The sequence below is a fragment of the Schistocerca piceifrons genome, chromosome 3, assembly GCF_021461385.2.
Source record: "Schistocerca piceifrons isolate TAMUIC-IGC-003096 chromosome 3, iqSchPice1.1, whole genome shotgun sequence".
In the NCBI taxonomy this organism is placed as follows: Eukaryota; Metazoa; Arthropoda; class Insecta; order Orthoptera; family Acrididae; genus Schistocerca; species Schistocerca piceifrons.
In genome coordinates, this window is record NC_060140.1 from 934,809,028 (window position 1) to 934,824,177 (window position 15,150).

General features: G+C 41.5%; 1 protein-coding gene across 1 annotated transcript in view; it reads left to right on the top strand.

Annotated features, from left to right (window-relative positions):
• Positions 1-5,085, top strand: part of LOC124789236 (sterile alpha motif domain-containing protein 1) — a 426,634-nt gene extending 421,549 nt beyond the window's left edge. The window contains exon 8 of the mRNA XM_047256531.1: positions 808-5,085. Coding sequence (XP_047112487.1) covers positions 808-1,062 — 255 coding nt within the window. The 3' untranslated portion in view covers positions 1,063-5,085. The remainder of the gene's footprint in view (positions 1-807) is intronic.
• The last annotated feature ends 10,065 nt before the right edge of the window (positions 5,086-15,150 follow it).

Here is a 15,150-nt window from a genome sequence, read left to right on the forward strand (position 1 = left end):
TTCCGCTATCATATAATCGTACAATAAAGGATCCTTCTTTCTATGTATTCGTAATACATTACATTTGTCTATGTTAAGGGTCAGTTTCCACTCCCTGCACCAAGTGCCTATCCGCTGCAGATCTTCCTGCATATCACAGCAATTCTCTAATGCTGCAACGTCTCTGTATACTACAGCATCATCCGTGAAAAGCCGCACGGAACTTCCGACACTACTAGGTCATTTATATATATTGTGAAAAGCAATGGTCCCATAACACTCCCCTGTGGCATGCAAGAGGTTACTTTGTCTGTAGACGTCTCTCCATTGATAACAACATGCTGTGCTCTGCTTGCTAAATACTCTTCAATCCAGCCACAGAGCTGGTCTGATATTCCGTACGCTCTTACTTTGTTTATCAGGCGACAGTGCGGCACTATATCGAACGCCTTCCAGAAGTCGAGGAAAATGGCATCTACCTGGGAGCCCGTATCTAATATTTTCTGGGTCTCACGAACAAATAAAGCGAGTCGGGTCTCACACGATCGCAGTCTCCGGAATCTGTGTCGATCCCTACAGAGTAGATTCTGGGTTTCCAGAAATGACACGATACGCGAGCAAAAAACGTGTTCTAAAATTCTACAACAGATCGATGTCAGAGATATAGGCCTACAGTTCCCCTCCAGCGCTCAGCATTTCCCCTAGAGCGCCTGCTCGCAACCCCCACCACTACCGCACTCCCCGCGCGTGCCCTGCCGACTTGTACATTATTCTGCGCGCTCTCTACTCCCCTGTACTAAGCGGCCGCTGTTTTTCTCGCTGTTGCAGAACTTCCGCGACCAGCGCATCGACGGGTGCGCGCTGCCGCTGCTGACGGAGGAGCACATGACGGGGGCGCTGGGCATGCGCCTGGGCCCCGCACTCAAGCTGCGCGCCGCGCTCGCCAGGCGCCTCGGCCAGTGCGCCGCCTGCGCGCATTGCCTCCACTGCCACGCACCGCAGCCCGCGCAGGCGCAGACGCAGGCGGCCGCCGCCTCCGCCTCCCACTCGCCCGCCTCCAGGCCGGCCAGCACCGGCGTCTAGGCGCCCGACTGCCTGCGGCGACCAACGAGCGTCAGCGGGGAAACTTCCGACGAAGCAGTTTCTGCGATCGGACAGTGCTTGTCTGCCCGACCACACGGACTCCGAGACCTAGCTGGGCGCCACTGTGAAGACTCGTGGTGTGTTAGTGCGGCAGAAAAATTCCCCATCCACGTTTCAAAAAGATTACTCCGATATCGCAAGACTATAAAGAATCGAAACCGGGGGTAAACTTTAACTTGCACGTAGACAGGTCCGTTCGAGAACATTTTACCACACAAGCGGTGCCCACTCTCAGTTTGACGCCCCAAGTGGCTGCCAGTAACTCCGATACCTTCAGCATAAAAATCTTACAGTTATGGCACCTCTGCCGCCCCTCTCGGCTTGGCTCCCCAACTGCACCTTTTGTCACTTGGCCCTTAAACCGGCCCTGCACATACAAAGTTTTTATTTTCAGAACCACCATACAATTTTACAAGAGAATATCTTTTACATGCATGTTTGGGCTTACTTTTTACCAATTATGTTTAGGATCAAAGCTTTCATTTACATTTCACAAATGTCAAATGTGCCTTCCACCAAATGCACGACATCCGTCCAGACGACTGACAAACTCGTCCTGTACTTCTGAGAACGTGTTTGGAGTTAATGCAATCAGAGCTGTCCCACACTTCACCCGAAGTTGTTGGGCGTGGAGGCATGTTGATTGAGTCTTTCACAAACCTGCACTACAAATATCACATACCCTGAGATAAGGCAGTCTTGGAAAGCAATGGTGCAATGTGAGATCCGTACACCCCTTATCATTGAGGCAGTACTCTCAAATAAAATTACACCACATAGTTTTTCACTGAATTTCACATGTTGAAATGGAGAATGCAAAATGCCTTTTGTTGATGTGATATCTCCATCTCCTATCGATGCACGAAAACCGTTCGGGGCTTAATGATGTTCTAAATGAAATAATTGACAGTCCAAACTCTAGAGCAACAACTACAAGAGAAGCCTGCAATTTCAAACATCACCTCCTAGACATTGAACTTGTTTTTCTTCTCTCTATTTTTCAAAGGAGGTTTTTAAAGACTGAACAGTTTTTCAACACTCTTCAAAGAAAGAGAAAAAAAAGCACAGTTTGTCAACAGTGCTGTTTCGGAACATGTAGCTCACATCAAAAACTTAAGGAATGAAGATAAATTCATCATCTTTTTCAGTCCCATGAAATGCTGGACTAATTTGCGAGCTGAACCTTCCACGAATAGAGCTGAAGTGACAGATGAATACATTAGCAATCCATTGATGTCAACAATACTACGAGGTTTACTTCGAGCTATTGGATAATATTGTAACGCAAGTGGAAACCAGGTTTTCACATTGTGATAAACTGCTCTTTCTTAAATTAGATGATACTATTCAGTTTGCCAATTATGATCAGCATTTCCTAGTAGACAGTGTCAATTCGTTATTACAAATGAATGGTGCACCCTTCAGTCACTCGCCGTCATGTGTAGAACTGTGGTGTATTTCCTCACCAGCATAGAGAAAAATTAGACTCCATCAGTGTGAGAGACATTATAAGACTGATTGAGAATTAAATGGGTCAAAATCTTCCAGAAGCTCTCAAACAGTTTTGTCTAATTGCTACCATTCTTACAACATGTACTTAGTTGAAAGCTTTTCTTGTATTAAGAAAAAATTGAGGAACGGTGCAGCTTCAGGATAATACAGGCTTCAGGCTTTCTTTCAACCATCTTGCAAACACACAGCAGTTCTCAACAGTGTTGTTGGTAAACACATGAGATGGAACTGTAATGCCAGAATAATATCAGCCATTCATATTGGGTAAAGAGTGAGGTCTCTAGCCACACCATGGGCACCCCTATTGTCAACCACATAAACTGACAACTTATGCACCAGGGAAAACACTTCATTCCAGTGTTTCTATCTTTATTCGTGTACATGAAATAGTCTTGTGAAATCACAATAATCTTTTTGGAATAACCTGTATTTTGCAAAGATATTGCATGTAACATATTTCCTGTGCAAAAGTGATTCTCTGATGGCACCACCATAATGCAAAATGAGCTGACTGGAATAGTATTGTAATAAGACTCCACAATTTTGCCAATTACTGCCAAGGTCAGAATCACTGCTCCAGAGGAATCGGTCTTGAAATTCAATGGGAAGCATAACCGCTGGCCTCATTTGTGTAATAACTATTTTTTCAATACTGTACAACTATATGGACAAACCTTACACAGTGCACCAAGTGCCACATTAGTGGAGGCACTGGCTGCACTTTTACTAAAGCACTGAACCTTTGCTCACAGACAGAAAAATTAAAGACACTGAACTACAATACAAATAGTAATGTTGACAGTGAACAGACTCTGAACAGTGTTGAGAGATTTGTTGATGTTTTGCTCTTGAAGCAGCTGTTCCTGATGATACTTAAATAGAAATGTATTTTAATTAAATGTACTTTTAAGGAAACATGTAAGGTAAAGTTGAGTTAGAAGAAGTAATACAGTTTTCCCCTCTGATCTCTTTCCTCATTTGCAAAAAACTTGCAGTAGTTTATTATGGTCTGACACTGTGTATACTTGTAAAATTTGCTCATTAAACTGTCTATTACATGCCCTACTATTCGATTTCATCACAAGTAACTCAGTCCAAGCTCCACAATCCTTAGGAATTCTGTTTTTATCATGTCTGTCCATCTATGAATCCCGTGTGATGCTCCACTAGTAACTAAAAGTGTTTTCATTAAAGAGGAGGTGAGAGCAGAAGCAAATTATTTTCCATTTAAATCAATAAGAACAGGCAGTATTACACCAACCAATGCTCAAATTGCTAGCATTTACTTCTCACGTACATTCTGACTGCAACAGTTCTGGTGGAAGCATCTTTACAGATTTGAAAAGTCTATTATTTTTTTAACATATCATATAATCACAAGAGGTATGTTGTCTACAACAAACAGCACATTCTCCTCCTCCTCCTCCTCCAATCTTACATGTTATGTGTGGCTTAAATTAATCAGCTAAAATAGCCAATATGTGTTAACTGTTGCAAAGGAAGATGTAGTGTAGCTAAAATTTACACTCTTAATTATTGTTTAAAGTGACTTTAAAGAGGCATCTTTCAGTATTGTGGAAGCTGTCTTAAAACAGAAAGTAGAACAAAAAATATGACTGATGATGAGACTCCCTCGCACGAGACATCTTGATTGGCTGGATACAAATCAGTTAACATTAAGTGAAGACTGACAGCAGTAGTCTCATTACCAAGAGCATGAAACTGTACCTGCTCCTTCAAAAAACCTCACTAGGTGCTATCATGTTTAAACACACAGTCAGTAAAATCCTTAAAGGGAAATTGAAGTTATTGTGATCATATAGAAATAATTTTGATTTCCAAGGATCTAGCTCAACTATTTAACATTTTGCTTTCTATATGATCACTCAAGAGAAAATGACTGTTACTCAAAAAACCACAGTAGAGTGATGACAGGTTGTTACCTGTTAATAACACTGTCATCGACAAAATGAAGTATTTAGCAGTATAAGTAGGAAATCATTTTTCCCTTTTCATATTCATCACCTACACTGTACCTCTATTTTTGGAACATGCTGAAAAGAGTGGCATTCAGTTTTACTATGAGCAAATTTACAGTCACGTTGTGTACATAAATTTTTATTTAAGCTATATTTTGTTGTGCATGTACAAATGTTAAATTATTGTACCAGTTCTTTAACATCTTAGTGGCATAATAACAGAAGCAATGAATTGACTTTTTACTTCTGAGCCATGTTCATCAATGTGTCAGTGAAATTTGCACAAATATGTGGTGTGATGTAAAATCCTGCATCAAAAGCTATCCTCCAAGGATGAATGTACGTCAAATGTCTTCCTTGTTTCATATTGCATTTATCAGATATAGTATTTTATCTGATGGTAGAAAAGAGTAAAATGGTGTAATGTATTTTTGTTAGTCACAAAAAATAAAGCATCAGTTTGTTTCTTAAATTTTATAACTGTGTCAACTATATTAAGACCCAAATCCCATGAAAGTGCAACATTTTACATTTAGTTATTGTATCATACTTGGTTAGTAATCATCACTTTATTTGAAAAAAAGAGTAATGAAATAACAAAATAACTGAGGCATTAAACAGACTTTTATGTGGGATATATAAATAGTCATGAAATACATCATGCCTCAGTAATAATGAACCAAGCAGCCAGTTCTTTCTTATCAAAATATATATTTAACAGCTTTACAGCCAGAAAATACACATATAACATCAAAATCCTCCTTAATATATTGAAAGAAAGTGCTTCTCTCATTACAATAAATTGCACTGATGCTGTGAAACTGAAAAGAAAGGAAGTGATTCATCCTTTTATACCTTTCAGTCACCACAGAGCAGCTAGGATGAAGTCCTCACTTACTGCTATAAAATGTTTAAGCTGAGTAAACTGATTCTTTAGTATGCACAGCCAACCACAGTTAAATTCTCACATACCTGCCACAGTATTAATGTGGAGCTTTTGTATAAAAGGCATCACAAGATTGAAATTCAATAAGTTTTACTTGTTAGACTTTCTCTTTTTTGCTATCAGCTTCCATAAAGTAAGGAAAAATCACAAAACAAAGCGAATGTTGTGTAAAGTAAGAATTTTTCACAAACAGTCTTTCATTCTGTATTAGGATCTGTGCTGTTTTGAAACTGGAAGATCAAAAGGCAAACGCGGAAGCTTGGCTTTTACAGGCAATTGTCTTACTAATCTGAGTGATCCAGGTATGACTCACAACCTGGCATCACAGTTTCCATCATGGAAACCCATTGGCGCTCAAAACAGTTTAAAGTCATCTCAGAATGGATAAATACAGCTTCTTTAAGGTTTTCAGGGGAATCTTACACCATTCTTCCAGCAAAATGACATCATGGGGGTATATAGCAATCACAAACTCTTATTCAAAGTATATCATAGTGGCTCAATAGCATTAAGTGCGGTGGTTCAAGAGGCACCAAATCAGTTAAGCTATCTTGGTTATGGAAGCACATGCCATATGGCACCAACAATTTACCCATGTTTGAATGCACATAGCACCCACGTAATGCACTCCCAGCTACACAGAACACTTGCAATGTATTGACGTCATTGTACAGATTCTGCTTGCGCTCAAATACAACAATCCAACATGCAGGCTTGGCTAGAATTTGCATTTATGTTCATGGTATTTTCACAATTTTGGACAACTCCCATATTTCTGATTCGAAGTCCTAGGCTGGCACACGCTTTTAAATTATCAGCTAGTGTCAAAACAGCACACACTGTTCCAAAACAAAGCATTAATTCTGTAAGCAATCTTTAGGTTTGGCTATACCACTTCCCTGCAATATTCTTCCTCCCAGAGGTGCTTGTGCAGTGAGGTGTGCAGGACAGTTCTGTGAAGTTTAAATAGTATGAGATCTGTTGAGGATGTTGATCAGTAAACAGCACACAATTCATATGGTACAGAAAACAGTGGGATAACCAATTTTATTGAATGGCTCTTATGATGTAATTTACCAGGTGAATCCCAATGTAAGATCATTGGCAAAAATTGTATGGAAATACAATGTCTGTCTTCATGTTTTTTTACAGGCTTTTTACAACAATTTCTAACTTCAGTAGTCAGAAATTGCTATTATGCACATCACTCAATGACATTTGTTGTTAAAGTGTTTAGGCAGCAGAGTGGTAACCACATCATGTCTTTGTTGAAATAACAGGTAGGCACTTATTGTTGACTGTTGCACATAGAATTCATGAAAGCTGTACTATATGAGTGAGATGACCAGCCATGGATTGCAGATCTTCAAGTGAGTAGTAGTTCAGCTTGGGAAGTCACAACGTCACCACATGAGCTGCTATTTCATGTTTCAGAGAATCACTCCACCTCCCCTCACAATACCCTACACATACAAAAAAATTACTTGTAGCTGTAATAAGATGCTTGTTTCATTCAACAAGACAACAAGGCTCAGTTAGGTGAGATGATCTTGAGGACCTAGGGATGTTTCGGAGTGTGGCAATCTTGCATACAGACGTATGACACAAGTGACACCCAATCACCTGACCGTGTTCGAAGTCCGTGAGTTCAGTGGAGTGCCCCATTCTGCTCTCTCACAATGTCTAATGACTACTGGGGTCACTGATATGGAGTACCTGGCAGTAGGTGGTAGCACAATGCACCTAATATGAAAATGTATGAAAATGTATGTTTTTGGGGGCATCCGGATACTTTTGATCAGATAGTGTAGATCCTGTAGAAATGTGTTTTCCATTTACTTGAAAGTTGTATCAGTTCTGCCAGAAGCCAACCAGTGGATCACTTTCTTTATTAAGAAACAAATTCCAGCACTAACTTAAATGAGACTCACTATGAGCCAATATCAAATTTAATGTTCTGGGCACATTGTTGAATTTTATATGGACACAACTTACAGGTTTTTATATTTTTCACTTGGATCTTCCTGACTATATGCTGCACCAAGACTCAAACCAGGAACTATTCTTTCAGATGCCATCCTTTCCCCTATGGGTGGAAGACAAATGTATATATATATATAAAGTCCAGCATACATTTTTAATCTGCTAAGAAGTTTTGTAACAGCATACACATTGCTGCTCACTGTTGTAACCTGATCCTCGCTAAAGAAATACTTATTTACTAAAATCAGCTTTATTATTTACGTCACATAACATACTTATCTTTTGAAAGTTGGTATTTCTACTCTCTCTAAGTATCAGATTGCTCTCACTGCAGAAATACCAATTCTAGCACTACTCATGCTTTAAAAACAAGAAAAATTACATGATTTAGTCAGAAACACTTATTGGAAGACACATATAGACTCACATGTTAAATAAGTCCAAATAAAGGTCACCTGACTCACTTTAAATTGCGGCATAGGGTCTAATGTCCATAATGAAAGCCCTGCACTAATTATTTTCAGAATGATTCCAAGATCCGATCAGTGGGATATTATATTTACACCACCAACAATTCATCACTGTCTCCAACTGGCTCCTGGCAATTTCTGTCAATAATCTTCACAACAACTAAATAGGAATACAGCTCAAAATCAATATGGAAAGACTGGCACGTGAACACCATATTCAAATGTCTGCAGAAATTGAATTTTTTGGCTTCAATTAAAAATTGCCAAATCCAGCAGCACTTTTATCCAACAATACCTCAAGCTGGCTAAGGATTCAAAGCCTCTTCATACTCAAACAGTCCATGCTCCATAAAATACAACACTTGTTGAGATAAAGTGGAAAATGCCTTAGCAGAATTCCAAACACACAAACAGGAACACACTTTTGAATGTTTGGTAGACTTTCCATACTGGTAGTCAACTTGGATGATCATGAGGTTCACTTCCTCCCCTCTTCAAAAATACACTACGAAAATGCTATCTAGGTTCCCAGAGGGGACACAACTACTGCACCCCACAATGGCTCCTAGCCAACTCCCCAGTTTCATGAGATCAATATCACTCCACAAAATTATTTAACGTTTAGCCCTTCCAGTCAACAAGAATCAGAAGTAGAATGCAGCAATAAAAATAATCAATTTTTGACAATATAATTGGATAGATAAAAAATCTACTCGCCAAGCATCCCCAGGACAATGCACACATACAAAAAGGTTTTACTTATGCAAGCTTTTGAAGCCAGTGGCTCCTTCTTCCAGCTGAAGGGTTTAAGGGGAAGGAAGAGGTGTGAAGGGAAAGGAACTGGATATGTTTAGGGAAAGGGGTAGAGTTCAGAACCCCAAGTCAGGGGAGACTTAGTGGATGAGACGAGAAGGAAAGACATCATGTCTGGTAAGTCTCCCCTGACTTGGGGTTCTGGGTGACTTTTCTGAACTCTACTCTTTTCCCTAAACATATCCAGTTCCTTTCCCTTCAGCCCTCTTCCTTTCCCTTCACCCCTCCTCCTTTACCTTCCACCATTGTGCCAGAAGAACGAGCCAGTGACTCTGAAAGTTTGCAAACTTTAACACCTTTATATGCATGTTTACCTGTCATGGCTAGGTGAGTAGATTTTTTTATCTACCCAATTACATTATATTTTCAAAAATTGATTGTATTTGTTAAAACCAATAATGCATTCATCAACAAAAACCCTTATTGACCGCGATGTACTATAAGGATCAATACATGATCCAACACATATAATCTCAGTGATGATGGTCGTGCCAAACAGAAAACTGATTTTTAATTTGGCAGAATAGTACTTCGACCATGACCTGTGGCTTTGTTACTATACAGATTGAAAGCTCTTTCCACATCAAACTCACAAAGCTAATATGACTTAGTTGCCTTCATGCAATTCTTGTATAGACATTGCCCCCACTATTCTAACCTCCTAAATGCACCTATGGGCAATTTTCATACAACATTTAAACTATACCAGCAGCATTACATCCAAATACACCAAAATGAGCATGGTGATGTGTCAGTGAAAATGCTACAAATAATTTCTTATTATAGCAGGTATACCAGTAGATGTTGAAAGTTCCTCCTTAGCTTGATTTTAACAAGCTGATCCACTGACACCTTAGTGGTCACTGTGACAGATCTTATTAAATACCGGGTGATCAAAAAGTCAGTATAAATTTGAAAACTGAATAAATCACGGAATAATGTAGATAGAGAGGTACAAATTGACACACATGCTTGAAATGACATGGGGTTGTATTAGAACCAGAAAAATACAAAAGTTCAAAAAATGGCCGACAGATGGCGCTTCATTTGATCAGAATAGCAATAATTAGCGTAACAAAGTAAGACAAAGCGAAGATGATGTTCTTTACAGGAAACGCTCAATATGTCCACCACATTCCTCAACAGTAGCTGTAGTCGAGAAATAATGTTGTGAACAGCACTGTAAAGCATGTCCGGAGTTGTGGTGAGGCATTGGCGTCGGATGTTGTCTTTCAGCATTCCTAGATATGTCGGTCGATCACGATACACTTGCGACTTCAGGTAACCCCAAAGCCAATAATCACACAGACTGAGGTTTGGTGACCTGGGAGGCCAAGCATGACGGAAGTGGCGGCTGAGCACACGATCATCACCAAACGACGTGCGCAAGAGATCTTTCATGCGTCTAGCAATATGGGGTGGTTCTAATAAAACCCCATGTCATTCCAAGCATGTGTGTCAATTTTTACCTCTCTATCTACATTATTCCATGGTTTATTAAGTTTTCAAATTTATACTGACTCTTTGATCACCCGGTATATACTAATCTAGCATATCACGAGTCTGTGTCACAAAAAAAATGTGAAGTACCCAGAAGACACAGTCAGATGTCAACATAACTTCGTACATGTACACACCATTGGCTGGTTTGTAAACGACTAGAGCATAAGGGATATGGACAGCATCAGATGTTGAGTGACTACTGTAAACAACATGGAGAAGCCACATACTCCTGTGAGAGAGCATTGGAAAGGAATCACACTGCGGGTCTCCATTTGAGCGACTGGTCAATTTGTGCATTATCCTGATATGTGGGGCATTCAGATGTGAGACTGGCCTGATGTTGGACTCCATGGGAACATGAGGGCAGGCACACTCACTGTCAAAGCGGTAGGTGGAACAAAACAAAATGTCCAGACACTCTGTGACCAAAATGGTACTGAAACAGAGGATGACAGACTAAAGGCCGAAATACTAAATGTCTTTTTCCAAAGCTGTTTCACAGAGGAAGACTGCACTGTAGTTCCTTCTCTAGATTATCGCACAGATGACAAAATGGTGGATATCGAAATAGACGACAGAGGGATAGAGATACAATTAAAATCGCTCAAAAGAGGAAAGGCCGCTGGACCTGATGGGATACCGGTTCGATTATACACAGAGTACGCGAAGGAACTTGCCCCCCTTCTTGCAGCGGTGTACCATAGGTCTGTAGAAGAGCGTAGCATTCCAAAGGATTGGAAAAGGGCACAGGTCATCCCCGTTTTCAAGAAGGGACGTCGAACAGATGCGCAGAACTATAGACCTATATCTCTAACGTCTATCAGTTGCAGAATTTTGGAAATTGTATTATGTTCGAGTATAATGACTTTTCTGGAGACTAGAAATCTACTTTGTAGGAATCAGCATGGGTTTCGAAAAAGATGATCGTGTGAAGCCCAGCTCGCGCTATTTGTCCACGAGATTCAGAGGGCCATAGACACGGGTTCACAGGTAGATGCCGTGTTTCTTAACTTCCGCAAGGCCTTCGATACAGTTCCCCACAGTTGTTTAATGAACAAAGTAAGAGGATATGGACTATCAGACCAATTGTGTGATTGGATTGAAGAGTTCTTAGATAACAGAACGCAGCATGTCATTCTCAATGGAGAGAAGTCATCCGAAGTAAGAGTGATTTCAGGTGTGCCGCAGGGGAGTGTCATAGGACCGTTGCTATTCACAATATACATAAATGACGTGGTGGATGACATCGGAAGTTCACTGAGGCTTTTTGCAGATGATGCTGTAGTGTATCGAGAGGTTGTAACAATGGAAAATTGTACTGAAATGCAGGAGGATCTGCAGCGAATTGACGCATGGTGCAGGGATTGCCAATTCAATCTCAATGTAGACAAGTGTATCCAGAATGAGATTTTCACTCTGCAGCGGAGTGTGCGCTGATATGAAACTTCCTGGCAGATTAAAACTGTGTGCCCGACCGAGACTCGAACTCGGGACTTTTGCCTTTCGCGGGCAAGTGCTCTACCAACTGAGCTACCGAAGCACGACTCACGCCCGGTACTCACAGCTTTACTTCTGCCAGTACCTCGTCTCCTACCTTCCAAACTTTACAGAAGCTCTCCTGCGAACCTTGCAGAACTAGCACTCCTGAAAGAAAGGATATTGCGGAGACATGGCTTAGCCACAGCCTGGGGGATGTTTCCAGAATGAGATTTTCACTCTGCAGCGGAGTGTGCGCTGATATGAAACTTCCTGGCAGTCCCGAGTTCGAGTCTCGGTCGGGCACACAGTTTTAATCTGCCAGGAAGTTTCATATCAGCGCACACTCCGCTGCAGAGTGAAAATCTCATTCTGGAAACATCCCCCAGGCTGTGGCTAAGCCATGTCTCCGCAATATCCTTTCTTTCAGGAGTGCTAGTTCTGCAAGGTTCGCAGGAGAGCTTCTGTAAAGTTTGGAAGGTAGGAGACGAGGTACTGGCAGAAGTAAAGCTGTGAGTACCGGGCGTGAGTCGTGCTTCGGTAGCTCAGTTGGTAGAGCACTTGCCCGCGAAAGGCAAAAGTCCCGAGTTCGAGTCTCGGTCGGGCACACAGTTTTAATCTGCCAGGAAGTTTCATTTTAGACAAGTGTAATGTGCTGCGAATACATAGAAAGATAGATCCCTTATAATTTAGCTACAAAATAGCAGGTCAGCAACTGGAAGCAGTTAATTCCATAAATTATCTGGGAGTACGCATTAGGAGTGATTTAAAATGGAATGGTCATATAAAGTTGATCGTCGGTAAAGCAGATGCCAGACTGAGATTCATTGGAAGAATCCTAAGGAAATGCAATCTGAAAACAAAGGAAGTAGGTTACAGTACGCTTGTTCGCCCACTGCTTGAATACTGCTCAGCAGTGTGGTATCCGTACCAGATAGGGTTGATAGAAGAGATAGAGAAGATCCAACGGAGAGCAGCGCGCTTCGCTACAGGATCATTTAGCAATTGCGAAAGCGTTACGGAGATGCTAGATAAACTCCAGTGGAAGACTCTGCAGGAGAGACGCTCAGTAGCTCGGTACAGGCTTTTGTTAAAGTTTCGAGAACATACCTTCACCGAAGAGTCAAGCAGTATATTGCTCCCTCCTACGTATATCTCACGAAGAGACCATGAGGATAAAATCAGAGAGATTAGAGCCCACACAGAAGCATACCGACAATCCTTCTTTCCACGAACAATACGAGACTGGAATAGAAGGGAGAACCGATAGAGGTACTCAGGGTACCCTCCGCCACACACCGTCAGGTGGCTTGCGGAGTATGGATGTAGATGTAGATTCCAGTTGACCATGTCTGACCACCACAAGGGACGGCCACTGTATTGTGCATCAGGCACATCATAACCCACTCACACCTGTCTCTTCTATCTCGAAACAACTAATCAACTGTCTGCAACATCCTGTGTCATCTCAACCACAGATCAGGGACAAGCAGCAGCCGGACTAGAGAATTTCTGTCCCAACCACAAGCTATCATTAACACCACTGCATTTGGAGTAGTGCCATGCTAGGAAGCATGCTGACGAATAGTGTCGCATTGTATTTAGTAACGAATAACAGTTCTACACAATGTTGGATGACCATCATCAGCAAGTACAGTAACGACCTAGGGCGAGGTGACTTTGGAAGAAAGTTTTGGACAAGCACAGCAATGATACTCCAGACATCTTCAGAATATGAAGCCATCAGGTATGTCTTCAGGTCTCAGATGGTACTGACAGAGAGAAGTGTGGCAGCACAATGGTACAACACCAACATCCTGCATCCTCGTGTGCTTCCTCCCGTGCGACAGTATTATAGTGCCATTTTTTCCAACAGAACAACGTTCGTCCACGCGTGGCACACACCTATATGAACACACTGCTGATGTTGATGTGTTCTCGTGGCCAGCAGAATTCCAGATCTGTTCCCAACAAAATGTGTCAGACTAGCTCACGTGGCTATTCGCCCAACTGCCAGCATCCAGAACCACCTTGCCTCGGAAGAGGACACAGTGACTCGGACGCCGTTCTCAACTGAATCAGTGCACATGTCCAGGCCAGAGCAGGTCCAACATCATATTGATAAGGGGGCTCATACTGACAAGTTCCTCGTAAATTTGTGTGTATTGTAATCACTGAAATAACATCACATATCCTCTCAACCCATGAAATTAATTTGCATTTCATTTCGTCCTGCCATTCCATGTGCTTCACTTTTTGTCAGGCTGTGAATTTTACAGCCAGAACAACTACTAAAGTTTTCATCTAATTGATTAGCTCTTTATACCAGAAACTCCTGTTTGAAATCATACATACTCCGCAATCCACCATACAGTGCGTGGCGGAGGGTACCTCGTACCACAACTAGCATCTTCTCTCCATTTTCCACTCCCAAACAGAACGAGGGAAAAATGACTGCCTATATGCCTCTGTACGAGCCCTAATCTCTCTTATCTTATCTTATCTTAGTGGTCTTTCCGCGAAATGTAAGTTGGCGGCAGTAAAATTGTACTGCAGTCAGCCTCAAATTATCTCTGTAGCGATTCACGGAAAAGAACGCCTCCTTTCCTCTAGAGACTCCCACCCGAGTTCCTGAAGCATTTCCGTAACACTCGCGTGATGATCAAACCTACCAGTAACAAATCTAGCAGTCCGCCTCTAAATTGCTTCTATGTCGTCCCTCAATTCGACCTGATAGGGATCCCAAACGCTCTAGCAGTACTCAAGAATAGGTCGTACTAGTTAGTTTTTTATAAGCGGTCTCCTTTACAGATGAACCACATGTTCCTAAAATTCTACCAATGAACTGAAGACGAGTAACCGCCTTCCCCACAACTGCTATTACATGCTTGTCCCACTTCATATTGCTCTGCAATGTTACGCCCAAATATTTAATCGACGTGACCGTGTCAAGCGCTACACTACTAATGGAGTATTCAAACATTACGGGATTCTTTTTCCTATTCATCTGCATTAATTTACATTTATCTATATTTAGAGTTAGCTGCCATTCTTCACACCAATCACAAATCCTGTCCAAGTCATCTTGTATCCTCCACGACGACACCTTCCCGTACACCACAGCATCATCAGCAAACAGCCGCACATTGCTATCCACCCTATCCAAAAGAACATTTATGTAGATAGAAAATAACAGCGGACCTACCACACTTCCCTGGGGCACTCCAGATGATACCCTCACCTCCGATGAACACTCACCATCGAGGACAACGTACTTTCCAATGGTGTACATGGCTTTATTGCAGCTCATTTAGTACTAATAATGATTATTCATACAAATGACAGC